This window comes from Galleria mellonella, unplaced genomic scaffold (assembly GCF_026898425.1).
Source record: "Galleria mellonella isolate WM207_F2 unplaced genomic scaffold, CSIRO_AGI_GalMel_v1 utg23, whole genome shotgun sequence".
Taxonomy (NCBI): Eukaryota; Metazoa; Arthropoda; class Insecta; order Lepidoptera; family Pyralidae; genus Galleria; species Galleria mellonella.
This window is the reverse complement of record NW_026442045.1, coordinates 2691449-2713122: the sequence shown is the minus strand read 5'-3', so window position 1 is coordinate 2713122 and position 21674 is coordinate 2691449. Positions and strand designations below refer to the sequence as shown.

The 21674-nt window shown below is 38.3% G+C and overlaps 2 protein-coding genes across 4 annotated transcripts in view; both read right to left on the bottom strand.

Annotated features, from left to right (window-relative positions):
- LOC116413233 (visual system homeobox 2-like) overlaps positions 1 to 21674 on the bottom strand; it is a 153165-nt gene that overhangs the window by 29486 nt on the left and 102005 nt on the right. For 2 of the 3 annotated variants that reach the window (XM_052894714.1, XM_052894715.1), the window contains one exon: positions 3660 to 3834. In XM_052894714.1, coding sequence (XP_052750674.1) covers positions 3660 to 3834 — 175 coding nt within the window. Of the gene's footprint in view, positions 1 to 3650; positions 3835 to 21674 lie in introns of all 3 variants that reach the window. The other variant, XM_052894713.1, reaches the window with a different exon arrangement.
- On the bottom strand, positions 5169 to 9372 carry LOC128200640 (uncharacterized). The gene is made up of 2 exons (XM_052894712.1): positions 7824 to 9372; positions 5169 to 7299 (listed from the first exon to the last, which is right to left on the bottom strand). The coding sequence occupies exon 2, from the start codon at positions 7292 to 7294 to the stop codon at positions 5423 to 5425; it is 1872 nt and encodes a 623-aa protein (XP_052750672.1). The 5' UTR covers positions 7295 to 7299; positions 7824 to 9372; the 3' UTR covers positions 5169 to 5422.

The window sequence follows — 21674 nt, the reverse complement described above, 5'->3', positions numbered from 1 at the left end:
TTCCAGGATTACGTGGGCAGCCGTTTCTTTGGCGTCGAAACAGCCTCGACATAGAGGGCTGTCTGGGGCTCCTATTGTGTATAAATGTTTGTTTGATGGACAATGGCCCGTTATTGTCCCTATAATTATTTTGAGGTTTTCCTATCTAAATGTAATAAAATCGCTTCTTGGTCTTTTGGCTAAGATCAAAGTAACGATGAGCTTATTATACCATTTTCGTTCATTAAAAAAATATTAGTTTCGTACATTTCGCGTGTTCAAACGAAAATTGTATATTGATATAACAACTACAGATACATGCATACAAAAAGTAGATACGTAAATTTTTGTATGCACTGTCCTCGATGTCTTTTCGTCTAAAGGGATTAGATACTTAAATCAATGCTATTTTTGACAGTAGAGACATAACATGGATATGGATAGATATTCCATGTAGACAAAATAGAACCTCAAGTGCAGCAACGCATGCTAGATGTTAGATACAAACAACACAGTATATTCTTATGTGTTGTGGGATGATTCTCATCTACAAGGGATTATATTGTATTTATTTTTCAAAACCTTAACTTATTTACTAAACTTACAATATATATTTTTGACGATGGAAGGTCGTTGAACTAATCAACTTATAAGTGCATTAATGATTTAATTCAATTAGGTAGCTAATTAGCGCAGTGACAGGTTATGTTTGTATGTATGTATGTTCACTCACCAGAGTCCCAGGTGAGAGGGGAGGGGGTCGCGGGCCGGCGCTACGGGCGCCCCCCACCTGTCACTGCGCTCGACTCTTGAACAAAATCATCAGGTCAGAATGTGGCCTCAAGTGATCAGACTTATGAGGGACAATGTTATTTGTTTATGGGTATTCATAAGGTCTTATAGGGACCTATTTATATGGGTTCTACATTAGTCGATTTTAATTTATATATTTATGTGTGTTGCCGTATGGTCCCGGCATAGAATGGGCCACCCCTTCCTTTCCTGTGGGTGTTGTAAGAGGTTACTCAGGGAACTTAATGGTCGAAGGATGGGCAAACCGTTTGCTACGCATAACTACTGTCAGAATCCCGCAATTGGGGAAGGCCTATGTTCAGCAGTGGACAGTTAACGGCTTATATGATATGCTGATGATTTATATGTATAATATTTTTTTATAAAACAATGATAGCAGACAAGCTTACACATAGCTTAGTGGATATATGACATACATACATACATACCTGTCACGCATGTCTCCCATTAGGGCAGACAGAAACAATGGAACGCCAAATGCCTTGATTCAAGCAAACCTCTTTTGCTTCTTCCACATTCATCAATCTTTTCATAAACTCTCGCCGGTTACGGATACTTTTAATTTGGCCCTTCTTTAGCACGTCGCCTATTTGGTTATACGTTCGTCTAGGGCGGCCCCTACCGACAACTCCATGCATTCTTGCTCGATAAATCTCTTTTGTAATTCTTCTTTCACCCATTCTCTCCAAAACTGGATATATAACTGAGATATAATTTTAATTTATATATTAATAGATGAGGATTTAAACTCGTGATATAGCCATGGATATGCGAAATTATAGATATTATATTGTTCATGTCATCCTGTTTACATTGATTTGTCAAAGTTAAATAAAACAATAATACTGACCTAGGCAAGCGATCGAATCGTAGTAGCAAATTTCTACTTGTAAAATTGTCTTAATTAATTTATATCTTATATTAGTTAGAAAATATCACTGTCTGTACTAAAGTAGTTAATAAAGCAATAAAGTTGCCGTTTGTTACTTCAATTAGAGATCGTATTCAGATTGGATAGCTGAGAAATCTCGTATTCTTGAATTTAAGTATATTTCAATTTATTTTATATTTGATTATTCTATTTTCAAATTTCTTGCTTACTCTTTGTGACTGCCAGACGCTTGTGACACGTAAATGAAACTAAATCTCAGGTCTATTCGAAATAATATACATAAATGTACTAGACAATACATTCTTTATCTAAGGTGAATTTAAATTTTAAGATTATTAGAGGAGTTATGAATCGATAAGTTTAATAGAAACCCGTTTCTGTTTTATGACCGTAGTCCGCATTCAATTAAAATTTAATTTTGGATAAAAACATCTATTTGTCTTTCTTTACATCAAGCTAGAGGAAAGCTGAGAAAACCGAATATCTCGTCTCATCCACTGTCATAATTCACTTCATTACAAAGAGTGCAAACACACGTTATAAAGACTTTGCACAAAACATCCATGCAGATTTAACAGGCGTTAAGCTATTACGACATTTAACTTACCTTGTAGTGCTGGTGATCAAAAACCAATAATCTGTGACTATAGACTGGCCAAATTCTATTCTAAATGGATTTTGTGGTAATATCATATTTAAAGTCATCGAGCTTGATAGGATTACTAGCTTTTACCCGCGACTTCGTCAGCATGACCGGTATTATGTTGATAGCCCTAGATAAAAAGTAGCACATATTCTTCGCCATCACAAATAGTACATGTATGCCAAATTTCGGAAGAATTGGTTTGAACTGTTAAAGTGGCAGGAGGGAACAAACAAACTCACTTTTATAATGATAACACACACTTGACAATTACTTCTATAATAGTAAAGATTCGCATCGCATATTCGACTTCCAAAATTTTCATAATACATATATACAATACCTATATATACAAGTGAATATAGTTAAGAAGTATTTTTTTTATACAACTCAGAATGACAAACAAGCTGACGGCCCACCTGATGGAAAGTGGTAACCATCGCGTATAGACATGAGCAGTACCATGGACATAACAGAGTATACTGTTTCGCCCTTAATACCCCCCATGCGTTGCCATTCCTGAGCACTGAGGTGTTATTCCTCTATACCCTGTAAATTCACTCCATATCCCACTCTTCAAACCGAAACACTGCCATGCAAACACAACTACTTTACGGTTGAAACACGAATGGGACTGAGGTACCCAAGCAATCGACTTTTGTACAAAGTCTCCCTCTGGTATCTAATATTACAAATTGCAAAACATAAATAAAAATATAAAATAAAAGATTTAGAAATTTTATTTTCAATAGAAATGATAGATAAGCTTAATTTCAAATTGAGAGAGATAGTTATTCGATTGAAATAGTTATTGAAATATTTTCAAATATATTTTATCTGACGTCACATATCAATCAGAATAATAAATGTACTATGGCATTAATGACGCCGAAGTAAAAAAAAAAAACTCTACAAACTCTAAATATCAATTTATTAAAAATGGTATTTTCAACTAGCTTTTACCCGCTACTTCATATGCGTGACCGGGTTATGTTCACTGACCATGATAAAAAGCAGCCTATGTCTTTCTCCATCCCATATTGTAGGTGTATTAAAAATTTCCTAGTGATTGGTTAAGGCATTAACAGTTAACAAACAAACAAACTTACTTTTACATTTATACATGTAAGTTTGTTGTATGTAAGGAATACTGAAAAAACAAATTTAAAAGAAGAATTTTTCAATTATAAAAAAATATAATAGTAACATCACACACAAAACATATATCCAGAGTCGTCTGATGAGGATAGATTTAGTTTTTCGTCATAATATTACCAATGATCTACTCATCAGAAGATTCTAGATTTATATTAAAAGCCTCACCGAACTCACCAAGCAGCCATGGTGCTACCGAGTCGTTCTCTTTCGCGCTCTTGAGTATAGTTTCCGGGAGTGGCAAGGAGTGGCGGACCATGGCGCCGTAGAGTCCGTATTCGGCCATGATCGTCGACCGTCCCCAGCACTTTTCCGTTTTGCGCCACTTGGCCCGTCGATTCTGGAACCAGACCTGTTGAATGAAATAAAAAATATTATAAATGGTTTTCCATTCAGTAACTTGTATCAGCTCCATTGCTGAGTATAGGCCTTCTCGTATTGGGAGGTTTTGCCAGTATCAGGTGCTATGCTTGGTAGACGGATTGGTAGCGGCAGTTAGGCTTTGGTGATGTTTTAAGAGAGACGCTACTGCCCATCTTTCGACCATTAAGTTCCCTTAGTCACCACTTACGACACCCACGGGAAAGAAAGGGATAGCTCATTCTATGCTGGGATCACACGGCAAGCGTATTATAGTCTGTAAAATTATCAGATGTTTCTATCAAAAGATATGTCGTAAAAGTTATGTATAAATTATCAACGTTCTACATAATTACGATGATGATGGACAGAAGTGCAGTGTTCAGTTGCTGAAAATGTAAAGTTTATTGCTTTGAAGAAAATAAGTCATGTATATGTACTTTATCCTATATGTAATGAATTGGACGAAGCAGCAAAATACATAAGAGTAAATAATGAACTGTATTAACTATTTCTTAATACAGATATCTTAATTAACAGGGCTAAAATATAAAAATTATATTATGATAACGCAGAACTAGGCGAACGCCGTGAGTGAGACTAAAATTAAAAAGTATAGTACAAATTTTTATATGGCAACACCATATAAAAATTTGTATTCTGTATGCAACACTATAACTATAAATATATATAAAGATTTTAACTTTTTTCTATGCCTTAGTTCTTATGCGACAGTTTGAAAGCGTGGACGGTTGGATGTTCCTTACTCTTTTACTGTTAAATGAAGTAGAAAGAAATTTGGTACACAGGTAGGACATATCCTAACTTAGAATATTTTATGTACTAATTTTCGTGAGCGAGCTTTTATTTTTTTCTTAGTGATACTCTCCATAGAATAAATTACGCGAATTATGCGTTTTTATAATAAAAATATGCTTTGGATGTCGGCCGCTTTATCCCATAATACTATGAAAGTAACTAAAATAAACTAATCTAGCAGTCTCAATATTAATATACTGTTTAACCCTGCGTACGCCGTAGAAATTAATTCAGTTACAAGGTTTTGGATGTAAGGACCCCATTGAGTTTCATTATCAAGAGCGATTCCAAGAAAGACAGTAGAATCTATAATATAAAATCAAGAAGTTAATTATTTAATTTTACAGTAGAATTCGAATGTGATTTTTAGAAAGAGAAACAATTACGCATTTTGTTTTTTAGCATTTACCATCATCTAATGGTTATTTGTAAAGTAATACAAGAGTCGCAGCAAAATATTATTTACATCGTCATAATTTTTGGTCAATACTATGCCACATATAGAGATGGGCAATCCACCTGGGTGGGTTTAAAGTCTGGTGGGTAAAAACCGGGTGTTTTGGGTTTATTGGGTTTAAACCCCATAAACACCCAAATTTTTGGGTGTTTATGATTTTGTACTTCATCATCGTCATCTCAGCCGCAAGACGTCCACTATACTGGACATAGACAATATTATTATGCAGCCTACAGAATAAAAAACTTTTAATTTGATTTTGAGTTTATTAAGAAAGAGATGAAAGTAAAATGTAAAACTACAGTCAATCACTGTCAGATTCAGAGTTATTACAAGCGATGAATTGTATAGGTTCGATAGGCTCTATTTCGTCTAAACTGTTATGTTCATTTACTTGCTCAATGAAAGCTTCTAAGGTATTTTCTTCATTAAACTGAATGTCCTCGCATTCAGCTTTATGTTTAAGATTCCAGTTATAACAAATGAATGAAATTTTTTCAGTTCTTTCAGTTGTAAGTCGATTTCTTTTGTTATTATGTATGTAGCCTTGGATACTAAAGGAACGCTCAGTGGCTGCCGAAGTACAGGGAGCTGATAGAATACGAATCGCTACTTTGCTTAACTCAGTGGAACCACAAATACCTTTCCACCATATTAGGGGCTCAATGCTATCTAATGAGCTCCATACAAATCCTCTGGCCCAAAAGTTTTCTTTAGCTTTATAACACGCCAAATCTGCCATTACATTTGACAAACTTAAGTGTTGGCTTAAATTGTAGATAAACTCCATACCCTTAAGTTCTTCCTCTTGAGTAAGTTCGACTCCTAGAGTCCTGGGGTCTAGAATATATGCTGCAAAATGTATTGGCCTCATTGCCATATTGCATCTTGAAGATACTGATGTTAGAATCTGCTGTTTGCTTTCTTCGCTCAATGTCGAAATCTCATTTAATGCAAAACGTATCTTAGCTTGTACATCTCTAAATGTAATGTATGTGCGATGCAAACGATTCTGGTCGCTCTCTAAGTAAAATATGCTTTCAGTGACTGGTTCCAAAATACTTATACATTCCCCTGTCTTCGTCCAGAAATCATCACTTAGAATTAAATCTTTAATATCTCTTGAAATTACCACATCTTCTCTAACTGTTAATATTTGCAAAGCTATCTTATTTGCTTTCAAACTTTTTAACGAAGTAACATGACTTCCCCATCTTGTAGCACAAGGCAATTTTAGTGTTTGTGTAGAATCTTCACCCTGCCTTGATTTTATCAACAAGGAACTTAATCGTTGACTCCTTTTAACAGTTTTTATTATATTTATGGCTTGCATAATAAACACAGTTACTTCTTGTATCTTTACAATATCTTGGCACAACAAGTTAAGGATATGTGCACAGCAACCGAGAGGAACAACATGTGGATATTTGAGTTTTGTTAATTCGAATGCCTTTTGTATATTTCTAGCGTTATCGCCAATAAGTACAAGAAACTTATTTGCTCCATACACTTTCATTACTTTTTCAACTTCTTGGCTAAGGTATTCACTAGTGTGAGGATTACTTTCTGTATTCAAACTTTTAACGTATGCAGGTTGAGGTTTTGATATAAGAAAGTTTATTATTCCTTCATTTCTTAAATTAGACCAGCCATCGCACTGAAGGTGTAAGTAACTACAAGCATTTAGTTCCTCATTTAACTCAAAACGCATTTCTCTATATATTTTATCTAAGTATTTTGTCGCTAAAGCTTTACGTGAAGGTATTTTAAATTTTGGTTGCAATTTTTCGAAAAATTGTATCCATAAAGGATGTTGCACCATCGATAATGGCGTCCCTGTTACAAATATAGCTCTCGCTAATTCTGTTTTTATATGATCATCGGTGTCTTGAAACTCAGCATTTATTGTAGTGTTAGCAGACGACGAGGGGCTTATAAAAGAATCATTTGTCTCTATCTCTGACAGTCCAGACATTTTGGTTTTGGACGAGCTATCTTTTATAAGTTTCATAGAGTCTTTTAATGTTTCTGGAGATTTTGGACAAGTGATAAGATGTTGAAGCATTTTGGCAGCATTACTGAATTTGTAGACCTTATTACAAAGCTTGCAAGAAACAGACTTGTTTGGTAAAGTACGGTAGTGCTCCCATATGCGTAAATCTTTAGGTCTCCCCATTGAACCTAAAAAAATGAACGATGATTAGTTGGTCTGACGAAAATTCAACAATAGAGTGCCTATTTTTTTACAATGATTATTTCTTGTTATTTACAATAAATTTATTAAAAAAATAATAAAATAAATACAAAAAACCTTTGTAAAATTACATCTCCTCGGAGGATTAAACGCAGACGCTAGTTTATTATCGTATTGTTCTGTATTTTTCTCAGCAACTTCTTTAATTCGATTAGGTACTTACGCATATTATGTTAAAAATAAATATCTAGTACACATCTTAGGCTATCCACCATTATTATCCAATGACGACTCTCAGCTAACTATGCACTATCATCCAAAATAAACGTGTATGGAAAATTTTATCCCAGTCGGTTGAGGATTGAGGATAATTGCATCAACATACGAACATACCTACATACTTTTATTTACATAACGCAAGCTAAATAAAAGCTTGTAATAATACATCTAATTTTAAGTTAAAATTGTTAAGTGATCATGATATAATTGTATCATTCAAAAATCCACTTACCTTTAATTATTTCTTGTTAAGTATAAATATTATTTCAAATCTGCTCCCTTAATATGCACTTTTTTACTGCTTTTCCTACCTAACACGTTACCAGGAAGTCACGTTACCAGAGTCAGAGTAATAGTGAACACGTTTGACAGTGATTGTCGTCGCCTCATATTCAGCGTCGACGAATAGGGGAATCCCCAGTCATAATGTATTGCATGCGTGGCGGTCTTACTTCAAATCCATAAACAAAGAGATAATTACAGAACTCGATACTAGATGGCGCTGTTTTTGTTTGAAGAAAGTTTGCGGGCTAAAATACATAGAATTTCATCAATGACTTCCACAAAGAACAACATTTCTGTTTTTTCTAAGTCCGTATCTCTTCCGTATATTTCATAAGATATAAGCTTGGGCTACATTGTTATGCAACGTGATTTTGTCGCTGTCTTGCTAGCAGGGTTGACAGATATACGATTTAAATCGTACTCATACTATTATTTGTCTATTTTTTAATGTACGATCGTAAAGATTATGATCGTAATTCGCACAAAAACATACGACTTTTTGGTTACCTGGCAACATTTTTATTATGAAACGAACATGCTCACATCATCAGTCACATGCAACAATTTATTGGGGATTTCCCCTTCACATCTGGCAGTCCTGCTTGCTAGAATATAGGTAAGTCAGCCACAGTTACTGACGATCGATATTTAAAGGGTATTGTTTTTGTGCTAAATATTTCATAAAAACGTTATTTAATACTTTGTGGATTATTAATTTAGTTGATAATCACTGGAAGTAAAATGGATGCTAATTTGAGAGATCAAGATCTTCGTATAAAACAGTTAATAAAAGAAAATCTACGTAAGTACTCTTTTTATACCTAGGTAGGTAAGGTATAATAAACACAAAAGGTACTTAGATCGCGTGTGTTCGAAGCATTTATTCTAATAAATTTAATTTAAAATTGTAGAAAGAAAAAAATGTCTGCCAAGCCGTAGCCGAAGCCGATCTCCAAATATATTTGGCGATAGTGAGACCCAGTGTCCAGATGATTTACCCAGCGTCGTCGCAACAAAGAAAAAAAACGAGGATAAAGTAAAAGAAAATTTACTGAAAGAAGAAACAAACTGTTCTAAATGCTTAATTTATGGAGAAGAGGATAAAAGAAATGAGTATTTCGGACTGTTAGTGGCTCAAGAATTTAAATATATACGGCCATGTGTGCGAACGAGGTGTTATGAAGAAATTTTAAAGTATCTACGGGAAGCAAAAGGCCAACATGTTGATCAACTGCAACATGAAAACACTGAAAATTAATTACTTTCATTTTATTATATATAGATTTTTAAAATTTCCTGAAATATTATTAGTTAACGTTTTATTTAATATTGTAGAATTGATCAATACAATTTATAAAAATAATTTATTGGTATTACTTACATATTTTCAAAAAAATACGTAAAAACCTATTTTTTTGGGTGATTATGGGAGTTTATGGGTGTTTATTGGGTTTTTACCAAAGCACCGGGTTTAAACCCGGTGCTTTGCCCATCTGTAGCCACATATAGATGTGGCATAAAATCTGTATCTGTAATAAAAATAAGAATGGACCAAGAATAGACTCTTGAGATACAGCTATTCGCACAAGCCCGTTGTATGTAAGACAAACAAGCTGACGGCCCACCTGATGGAAAGTGGTAACTGTCGCCTATACACATGAGCAGTACCATTGATATTATCGAGTATACTGTTTCGCCCACGATACCCCCCATGCGTTGCCATTCCTGAGGACTCAGGTGTTATTCCACTGTACCCTGTAAATTCACTGCCATATTTCACCCTTCAAACCGAAACACAACCATGCAAACACAACTGCTTCACGGTAGAAACACGAATGGGACAGAGGTGCCCAAGCAAAGAACTTTTGTACAAAGTCTCCTTCTGGTAAATTTTAATTCTTTTTGATAAGTATGATTTGATTAAGGTTAAAGCAGTCATTGATACCATAAAAAGCTAGTTTTCTCAGCAATGTATCATGATGTACTCGTACACAATCGAAACCGAGATAGATTAGAAAAAAATGTCAATCGCATCTTATTTTTCCGTTGGAAACAAGCACCACATATATGTGGTTGGTCACTAAACAAAATTACACATAAATTACTAGAATCCAGACTCGTGGTTTTTGTTGATTATTTTATAATTATAGATAATTTGAGGCTAATTTTCTAAATTGATGAGTGGTTTTATTTATTTTTTACTGATATAGTAACAATTTATTATAATTTTTATCTTTATTCACTTGTATTGTACAAACTTGTAAAAAACCCTTTCCAGCAAGAAACATTGTGATTGTATGGGTTCAGGAAAAAATCACGCATTATCTAATACTTTAAATTCCTACATAATATTAAAAACCAATCGTCAGTTTAGAAATTTTACTTTAAATTATCTTTAATTACAATATAATCAATAAAAACCACGAGTCTTGATTGTTGTGCCAAATAGTATTTTTTGTATAGTTTTGTTCAGTGACCAACCACCTTAAGCCAAGTTTGGCTAAATACTGGCACTAGCACTAAGCGCATAATACAAACCAATTATCGAAACAAAACGCGACTAAATTAAATTTTCAAATTCTCTACCAACTACCTACCACCCAGCCCCCACTAGTCAGTTTACTCAGCACAGGGTTGCCACGTACAACAAAAAAAAAAACAAATTAGATTTTTATCATGACATATACGTACATACAAGTTAAACACTTTAGATTGTTTAATTATACGCGTTAATCTTTGGAACTACCAACCATTATTTCGTGCTGCAAAACAAGATACATTCTAACATACAGGATAGTCTTTACATTACTTCCTTTAAGAAAAGATTGAAACCTCATCTTTTAACTAATAATACATAATAATACTATGTATTTACTATTTTTTGTTTATGTGTGTTTTTGTGCATATATATATTTATTTATTTATTTACAATTGGTGTATGTTTATTTTATTTGTATTCTATTAACCTTGTATACCTTTTTACCTGTACCTTTCCTGCATTACATTACCCGCAAATTATTTTCTCTTTAACTTCATTGGGTTGGCTGGAAGAGATCTCTTTTAGAGATAAGCCCACCCTTGCAAACAAATTATTAAACTAATCGATGTATCTTTTGTTCAAGTGCAATAAAGAACATATTGAAGAATATATGAGATTAGAAAAAATCTTTTTGAATTTGATAGCTCATTTCTCTATTTTTAGGAAGGTTAGATAGCCTATTATAGACTATTAGTTATAGATTATTCAACATTACTGCTATATGATTACGGAAAAAGCCATGAGGTACAGCCGGTTTTAATATAATTTTCTATAATACATAATAAATTGTATTAAAATACTTTTTGAACGAAAACATGAAGATGGTAACCCTACCTCGACCGCATGGACTGCCACACCCCTCCCGGGCCCCGTCGTCGTACAAAACAGTTAATTTCCAATTAAATTTGTTAATTAAACTCGATCTGCTCTCGCAAATTAATACTCCAGCGGTATTATGTTCCAGGACCGTCTACCGGCGTGTACTGTACGCCGACCGCCGACTACCCATCCTACCGTGCACCGCCCGGGAACCTCCTATCTACCTGTTTGTTCTATTAACTTAATGACTAGTAGACAGTAATAGATAGATATGGTTTATTGATTCTATACTGATATTATAAACAAGTACCTACTTATCTATATTTTGTTCAGCAAAAAACAATAATTTCGGTTAGAACAACCACGATAAGATGTAGGTGTCGAGAATTTAGAATACGGAATTATGTTATAACAAATACATTTAACTTTGCTTTAAATAGTTTTTGAATTCATTAAGAAACACTGCTGCTTCAAAAGTCAATATTAATATGCGATAAAAACTTGATACTGTCGATCGTAAGCATTATTATCAAAATCGATTCAGAAATGGCCACGTACCTAATCACGTAACGCCCTTTTTGGTGTGTTTATTTAAATTGCCAAACAGTTAAACAAATGAACCTATTGCGAGGGTTGGTATAGAAATACCGTTAACCCTAAAGAGGGACTCAGTTTATTTTTTTATTATTACATACATCAATTGTATGGAAATTAAAGTATACGTCTTTCAGTGATGTGGTTATTCATTATACCTATTGAATATTACATAATCTGAAACCTAATTACTGTTACTCTTAATTACCTTAAAGAACGAATTGTATTTTTCGATAATGTGCAAAATTATGGATTACGCAGTACTGAAAACGTTCGCCTTAAAACTCGTTCTCATAGCTCTTCGTTTTGCTCTAAATCCTTCTCTGTGAACGCCATATAATTGTGGAACTCACTACAATCCTCAATACTCAGCGCCCAGTCATTAGCCACATTCAAGTAACTAATTAAATCTTACTACCTGTCATTATAAATTGTGTTTTTTTTATTGCTCTCTCTCTTTTTCTTGTCTTGTTTTCGCCTTCCATATTTATTTGTTTCGTTTTATTATTGTGTGTGTTATTATATATTTATTTATTTAACATATACTATTATAAGTACTTAGGTGTGTGAATGGTATTCATACGATTATTTATTTATTTATTTTTAGGAAACCGTACAGCTGAATGACAATCAATACATAGTCGAATTATATCTATGTTGAGTCATGAATAGTTTTCACATTTGAGATTATTTGCATATGTTTTCTAGAAAAGATTGCTTCAATGATAAAACTGCCTTTTATTTGCCTACTTCATATATGTAATATAATATATTGTCTTGTATTATTCTATAAGTGGCGCAATAAAGAGTAAATAAATGAATCTGAATCCTAATTACTAACTCATTCCCCGGTGTCGCTTTTGTCCCTACAAAAGGATTACTGGGCTTATATTCTTATTACACGGACTTTTTGCCTTAACAGAGATTTGAGAAAAGATTTTTGGTAATCTTTAGTCAATATACAGTAGACTTGTATATCATTTTATTGATTGGAAGCTGTTCAGTTTAAATAATGAAGAAATAAATTTTAGATCAGAAATATAAGACTTGTTTTGCAACCAACGGTACTTATACAGAAAACGAAAATTTATCTTATATAGAAAAGTACATTGTTATTAGTTATTACTATTAAATTATTAAAAAACAATAATAATACTAATACATATAGTTATTTAAAATACATAGTTATTGTTAAAAAATATTACGAAAATTATATTAAAAAACAAATTTACAAATTTATAACAATAATAAAAAAAAATAATTAGGTATCAAAAACTTGTTATGTATAATATAAAATTATATATAAATTTAATATAAAATACCAATTGATCTTTCGACTGACTTGTACGAAGCCAGGGCAAATCACGAGTTGTATTATAAAACTATTTTAGTTGATATAGTATTTACGAGTATTATTAGGCCGCAACCACAGTGCTACATATTTTGCCCGCGGCGATCACCGTGTTTCCTGCAATAGTCAATATTGATTGTGGGCCAATGCGCTGTGACAGTGTAATTGTTCGAGATTAGGCAGACCGACCGTCGCCCGGTAGGGATTAGTCTCTCAGCAGTCCCTTAATTGTTTGCGGATAACGGTATTAACGAGTGCTGCTGATTGAGCGTGCATTTTTTCCATTATTACCAAATGCTGGACATTTTTACTTGCTAATACAGCAGTCTATACAGTTTCATAAAATTTCACGCAATATAATGCGTGAAATTTTATGAAACTGTCTTAACATAATATGGGATTACAACCAGTATGTAGGCATAGTTAGGTTAGCATCAATATTTTTAAGGGTTAAATTATGACTCCGCCTGCAGTATCGGTATACTTCATCTTATTCTTATAGTACCTCTCCAACTAGTGTAGGTTGGCTCACGGAATCTGTCTTATTATTTCATCTCCCAAGAGACGCTCTCTTATGAGATCAAATAATTCGGCTACACTCACAATACCCGTCCATTTCTGGATATTGTGCAGCCAAAACTTTTTTCTTGCCAGTTTGCCAATTTTGTCCATCATATGATTATAATGATATCACATAGAAGGTAGAAGTACATGCCCAAGATACGAACTTTTCCGTTTTTTTATAATAAGTTATAGTTGCGCTGTTGCACAGTATGTCGCAATGTAGAGGACATTGGTGTCTTTCTGTGTCCAACTTATCCTCAACTTCCGTCTGTATGTCCACATTTCAAATGTTTCTACATGCTTTTTCTAAGTAATGGTCTACAACTGGTACCCGCATTTAATTATGGGCCAAATATAACAATGTAAATTATACGCAAGCTGATCTTCAGGTTTATGTTAAGCAGCATACCCTTCATAGTATTGATCGGTATATGTTAAATTAGTATACGCAGCGGGGTGTGAGTGATGACAGATAAGAATGAAGTAAGTTTCTACAGTTGGTCCACCGTAACGAATTTACCACAATTATTTCTTACTAAAGGTGTATTGCTAGTAATGAGGATTAACCGCTTTATTATTAACAATTCCGTCCGCCCCAGTATCTATTCGATTTTTATTTTTCAGAATGTTTATAGTTGCCTATATATATGCTCGATCGTTTGTAGTCTTGAGTTAATATTTTATTTATATGAAATAAAAAGTGACAATATAATAACGTGAACATACAGTAATATGATATAATTTACTGTATTACAGTGCATATTTCCAAATTGCCATTTAACTTGCTCAGTGTGGGCACACTTCGTCCAGCATATTAAAATCCAACGTGATAGAGGGCGAGCCTATAGCCGTCACTCTGATTAATTTGGGTTGTAGGTCGAGTTACGTTCACTATCATAATTAATCGCCGACAAATGCCTTTTTTCAAATGACTAAATATAATTAATTATCCCTTTAAGAATTACGGTCGTAAGAATATTTGTTATTTAGATGCACTAGTTGATTTAACGTTTTCGTGTTGAACTACTAATAATTTGATGTCAAATTGAATGGAATTTACAGGGGTGGGCAATATATGCCAATATCTGTACATTGCGATTAAAATATCTATATATTAGCTCATTAACTGATGAATTAAATTAGTAATTCAATACGTAATATCGAAATGAAAAACCCAATCATAATGACTACTGATGTTCTACTAGTACGTGCGATACCGATATGAGTAATTCCATTTTCAACGTCACCAGTGTTCCGAGGAACCCAATATATAGATATCGGAGTGGTTCCGATATCAGCCATGCCCAATAAATTTGTTCATTTCACTAATAATAGTGTAAAGATATGTGTACAAAACCCCTCCACCCCGCGTACATAACTCAGCCGGCAGGTAATTACAAAACAAACCCGTAATATAAGGCATACCGTTATCGCAGTCATCTCCATTACCTCCTAAGCATTCTCGCAGCATTTACTAATTAACATACACGCACAAAGGTTCGTGTAATTGTTAATTTGGCAGCACATTCGCACCCGTTAATGATGCGTGACGACGCACGAGAGAATTGCTCGCACCCAACAATTTATTACTCGTGTCACATCACCAGTGTGGATAGAGCCCTCGGTGCGAGGTCGGGCGGCGCGCAACTTTCAACATCGCGTATTGGTTTGAATTAAGTACTATAATAAAAATAAATTATGCATAAACAAATGAACGTGACTTATGATTACAACTTCTTTAGTAATTTAATCGAGTGGCTAGTAATTTTGTAGTTGAACTTGTATGATTTTCTTTCGATTTTAATTTTTTTGTTGTATTTATTACTCCTTATTCCAATAAATCTTTAATAGATTTATTGGAATAAGGAGTAATAAATAGCAGTCTTATTACCTACAGTATAGATACCAGAGACGACTGAAGTCTAGAACTAGAATTTTTTTCTGAACTAGTGGAAGTAGTGACTGTCCATTCTATAACAAATTTTCTTTCGATTATACGAGATCAAATTCACATACTGAATACTGTCGGTTGAGATAGAGAGGCTACGGGGCCTGCTTTCTATTTTGATCAAGTGGACGTAGTTGAAGGCACAGCCAGTATAAAAATGAATGCGGTCGTCATGGACTCGTCAAACCTATTGTATGTCTCCTTCAAAAACTATGAAAAAAGTTTGAAAATTATACCTACACATATATTTATTTATATACATTTTATATATCTATCTAGTTGTATAGAGGTATCTATTGCTTAATATTTATTTTGTATAGGTATACATTATTAGTTGTTATTTTCTTTACCTATTCCAATAATGAAGTACCGCGTTTGTTTTCCATTATTCATCCCAAAGTTTGACTGGTAAATTTTTTTTATACAACTTAGAATGGCAAACAAGCTGACGGTCCACCTGATGGAAAGTGATAATCGTCGCCTATAGACATGAGCAGTACCATGGACATAACAGAGTATACTGTTTCGCCCATCATACCCCTCATACGTTGCCATTCCTGAGGACTCGGGTGTTATTCCTCTGTACTCAGTAAATTCACGCCATATCCCGCCCTTCAAACCGAAACACAGCCATGCAAACACAACTGCTTCACGGTTGAAACACGAATGGGACAGAGGTACCCAAGCAATCGACTTTTGTACAAAGCATTCCTCTGATAAAATGCTACTAGCATTAAGCCTTATGTACCATATTTTTTTTGTGGTCAATAAAAGTTATTTAATAAATAAAAATAAATTATTTACTATATTATAAATGGACAGCAAAGATTTTACACTGGCCTATCCATTAGAACTACACGAGTATTAGGTTGTCGGTCTCTGGAGATCCTCAGAAGTGGTCGCATTAGTTAAAGGGTTGTGTTAGTAGTGTTTGTGAAACAATTTGTTGACCCTTGCGTGATTATAGGTTTGTGTGTTTGTCTGCCGATGGATTTGCAACTTGCAACTAGAGTTTATGTTTTGTCAGGAAATTAACTGAGTGAAAGCCAAAATAGGTCGAAAAAGAATCGGAACCTTAAAGATTTTTTTTAAACATATTACGACAGTTTCGTATGGAATTCAACAAAATGTAAGCAATTGAATCACAATAACGATAATTTGAATTTTTTTTTTATTTATTTTGGCGCAAAATATCAATAAAATTATCCTCATGTCAGCCGTTAACAGTCCTCTGTTGAACATAGGTCTTCCTCTATTGGGGGACTTTGTCAGTAGTTGCCACGCTTGGCAGGCAGATTGGCAACCGCAGTTAAGCTTTGGTGATGTTATAAGAGGGACGCTGCTGTCCATCTCTCGACCCTAGTTTCTTTAGTCTCCTCTTAAGACACCCATGGGAAACGAAAGGGCAGCCCATTCTATGTCCGGATCCTACCTAGTTTAGCTACCTAGCTTAGATACTATACCTATAGATCAGACCTGGGCAAATGGCAGCCCGGTAGAATTTTGTCCGGCCCCTGAAGCATTGTATAAACTATTAATTTGACGTTATGTCAAATTAATAGTTTATGTAAATCACCACAGTATTGCCAGCATTTGCTTTTCATGTTTTCTGTGACTCAATCTACTAAGCATAGATGATAGTGGTAATACTTTTAATAACACCTGTTCGCGACATTATTTGTATATATCGTAATTTATAGTTGTTAAGTCCCTAGTTAATCGTTTCTGTATTCTGTTATTTTATATAGATTTACATAGATTTAAGATAGTGTAAGTTAAATAAAGTATTCCTTTGCGTGTTGTCGTTATTACCTACGAATAGAAATTGTAACAATAAATAGAATTAAGAAATTGTAAATTGAAATAAAATAAATAAATAGACGCTATAGAGTACCGATCTGAAGAGACACGCGTCTCGTTCATTTTCGCCCCGTCCCGCTCGCACAGATCGCTATCGCGAGTTGGAAACGTTATCGTGCGAGCGGGCGGGTATAAAGATAGGCCGCCTCCCGTCGAGCGGCATTCGCTTCCGGGCAGCGACGCACTACACTCGAGAAGAAATAGGACAAGAAGAAAATACTCTCTTCAGACGGTACCGGAGGCTTCAGAATAGTAATCCCTGTGTTTCACTCCAGCCTGAACCAACGCCCCTACAGTCCACGCTCACCGTACGGCAGTCCACACCGTTCATCGTGGTCCTTCGAGAAGCCGGATTGCTGGAGGAACACCGTTGGTACATCGAGAAGCCGGATCGCTGGAGGAAGACCATTCTGAAGCCGGATCGCTGAAATGCCGACTACGAGAAACATGAAGTCGTCGCAACAAAAAATCGCCGTCACCGAAGCCACAACGTCCGCCGCCACCACGTCGACTACGGCCGCCGGAACGCTGTCCGTCGCTGCCACGCCGTCCGTTGCTGCCACCACGTCGTCTGCGGCTGTCAGAACGTCATCTGTCGCTGCCACGTCGTCTACCGCCGCCACCACATCGACTACGAACACGTCCGGCGATACGACGACCACAGGAGCCACGGAGACTACCGAAGCCACAGGAACGACAGAGGAGACAGCAAGGAAGAAGGAACCGAAGCACGGCACGGCACGCACGGTTCGCACCACGGCCTCGCAGAAGAAGAAGGCTCTGGCCAAGGCACGGGAGGAGCTACTTCGAAAGGAGGTGGAATTGGCCGCCGCACGTGTCGCCGCCCTGGAAGCCGAATCAGAGGACGACGAGGAAGTAGAAGACGACGACGCTACCGTCAGAAGAGAACGAACGTCGGATTGGGTTCATCGAAGCACGCTGGCACTCACGATGGAGCCGCATGTACCAGAGATAGAAGAAGTCACCGGCAAGCGTCAGGGGTTCGTCCCATCGAGACCCGTTGAAGAGGATTCGAGAGTGCCGCCGCCACAGCCGAGCAGCGACGCACTTCACCGGGACCACGCACGCCACGTTGACCCACATGCCGCCATGCCTACGATAGCAGCAGCGATGCAGTCGATGAAGAAGGAAGAACCGGTGCTGAAGGTGGGCATCGATTGTAACGAGTTTGCGATCGCCATGCAGATGGCCGCTCGCAACATACTGCCCTCCACAGCGTCAAGAGTCACCGAGTTGCCAGTCTTCAATGGATCGTCGAGCGAGTGGTTACCATGGAAGATGGCCTATGAAGAAAGCGCAAGTCAACACACAGAACAGGAGAACCTAGCAAGACTGCGCAGAAGCTTGAAGGGGGCCGCAAAGGACGCGGCACGCTCCCTATTCGTCGGGTCTACGACCGCAGAAGAAGTAATGAAGATGTTAGCCGCGAGGTTCGGCCGCCCTGGAGCACTCGTCACAGCCGAACTGAACAAACTCCGCGCGCTACCACGACTCTCGGACAACGCAAGAGACGTCTGCCTCTTCGCAAGCAAGGTGCAGAACGTCGTCGCCACGATACGAGCGCTGAACAAGAGTCACTACCTATACAACGAAGAAATAGTGAGAAACGTCACAGAGAAGATGCCGTCGGTACTACGCTTCAAGTACTACGATTTCGCCAACGACCAACCGGAGGGACAACCGGACCTCATAACACTCTCTCAGTTCCTGCAAAGGACCGCCGCACGATGTGGAAACTTCGCCCCCGCCGAGGAGATACCGTCCGAAGACCGGCGGGAGTCCGCTCCTAGGAAGACGGCGAAGACATACACGACGCAGGAGAAACCCGCTACACCACCGTGCCCGATGTGTCGACGAGAGGGACACGCTCCATCGGACTGCAAGACGATGAAGGAAGCAGACACATCGGCGAGATGGGAGTTAGCGAAGACTCATAGGCTGTGTTTCCGTTGCCTCAAAGTGAGAAGATTTCGCCACGCCTGCAAGAGCAAGAGATGTGGAGTAGATGAGTGCACGCAGACTCATCACCCTCTGCTGCACACCACGCGACAACAGCCGGAGAATGAAGTGACAACACACGTCGTCGAGGACAAGTCCGCCGCAGTCACCGCATCGGCAAGGGAAAACGACAAGATCGCGTTCCTGAAGATCCTGCCGATACGAGTCACCGGTCCCACGGGAACGTGCGACACCTACGCGCTACTGGACGACGGGTCGACTTGCACCATCATCGAGACGACGGTGGCGGAGCGAATCGGTGCTACGGGTCCCCCCGCACCATTCTACATGGAAGGTGTGGCCGGGGCGCGGATCAACGCAGCTCAACCGACGCGTATTCACTTCAAGATCCGCGGGCGGAATTCACAAGAATACACAGTGGGGGCACGGACGATGGACAGACTGCAGTTATCACCGCAGTCGGTACCACGCAGCGTCATCAAGGGCTGTCCACATCTGCGGGACATAGAGAGGGAATTGGTCTACGAAGAGGGCAAACCGACGGTACTGCTGGGGCAAGACAACTGGCACCTACTGCTGGCCCACGAAGTCAGAAGAGGATCCGACACGCAGCCGGTCGCATCACTCACCGACCTGGGATGGGTACTGCACGGTACGAGTCGCGGCAGGACAAGACAGCAGGTGCACAGAATCAGCCACATAGTGACGACACATGAAGAGGAACAATCGATGGAAGAAATGATGAAGCAACATTTCGCGCTCGAATCGCTGGGGATCGCACCGAAGAGGTCTTACAATGAAGAAGAACGTCGCGCCCTACGCATTTTAGAAGAGAAAACGCGTCCGTTACCGGCGGGAGGATACGAGACGGGGTTATTATGGAAGAAGGACGACCCTGTGCCGCCGGACAACTACGACTCGACGATGCGACGTCTCCGACCGGTCGAAAGGAATTTCGACAAAAATAAAGAACAGTGGCCGCGTGAAGATAGTACGAGCGACGATAGTCAAGCGGAAACGGGAGAAGAACGCGTACACAAGCTACAGAACGCGACGCAGTTGTCTATAGCATTACCCGATCCGTCACGTTTTTCTAATTGGTTGAAACTTGTTCGCAGTTCAGCACGGGTGTTGCAGTTCATCGACCTCCTGCGACCGACCAGTCAACGCTGCACCGCCATCCGAAAGAGAAACAAGAAGAAAGAGAGCGCCGACCCCACTTGGACCCGCACGAAGAAAGTCGATAGAGAGAAGACGAAGATGAAAATCAAGAACAGCAATAGTCCATCTGTGTGTTTCATCCCCATAGACACACACTACCTAGATCGCGCGCGACGACTATGGATTCGCGCGATACAACAAGAGGCGTTCGGCAACGAAATCGCAGTATTGAAACATGGGAAACAGCTGCCGTCATCCAGTCGACTCATACAGCTGTCGGTCGTCATAGACAACGACGACATTCTGCGACTTCGATCGAGAATAGCGGCCGCCGCCGATTTGTCAGCCGAGCAACGAGAGCCCCCATCGTCGACGGAAACCACGCCTGGGTGCGCCTATACATCGCATGGGTGCATCGGAAACTTCACCACGGCGGCTTCGAGATCACCACGAACGAGGTGCGACAACACTTGTGGGTGTTGCGCCTACGACACGCCGTCCGCAGTGAACTGAAGAGGTGTCAGCTGTGCCGCCTACGAAGAGCAAGACCGGCGCAGCCGTCAACGGGCAACCATCCACAGAGCAGGCTGGCGCATCATCAACGACCGTTCACGTTCACCGGCCTAGACTACTTCGGGCCTATGACCGTGACAGTGGGCCGCACTCGCCAGAAACGATACGGAGTGCTCTTCACCTGCCTAACGACGCGCGCAGTCCACCTAGAAATCGCCGGCAGCCTCAGCACGGACTCCGCCATAATGGCCCTGCGGCGCTTCATAAGCCGCAGAGGGTGTCCCACTGAGCTATGGTCCGACCAAGGCACCAACCTCAAAGGTGCTGACGTCGAACTGAAGAAAGCAGCCGAGGAAGCCATCCAAGAAGAGTCATCAGTCCATTTCATCCGGTGGCGCTACATTCCCCAGAGCGCACCCTTCATGGGAGGTGCGTGGGAACGGCTGGTGCGTAGCGTGAAGACCGCACT

Excerpts from the sequence above, each read along its gene's own strand:
- LOC128200640 (XM_052894712.1), bottom strand. The coding sequence starts at position 7,294 with ATGGGGAGACCTAAAGATTTACGCATATGGGAGCACTACCGTACTTTA.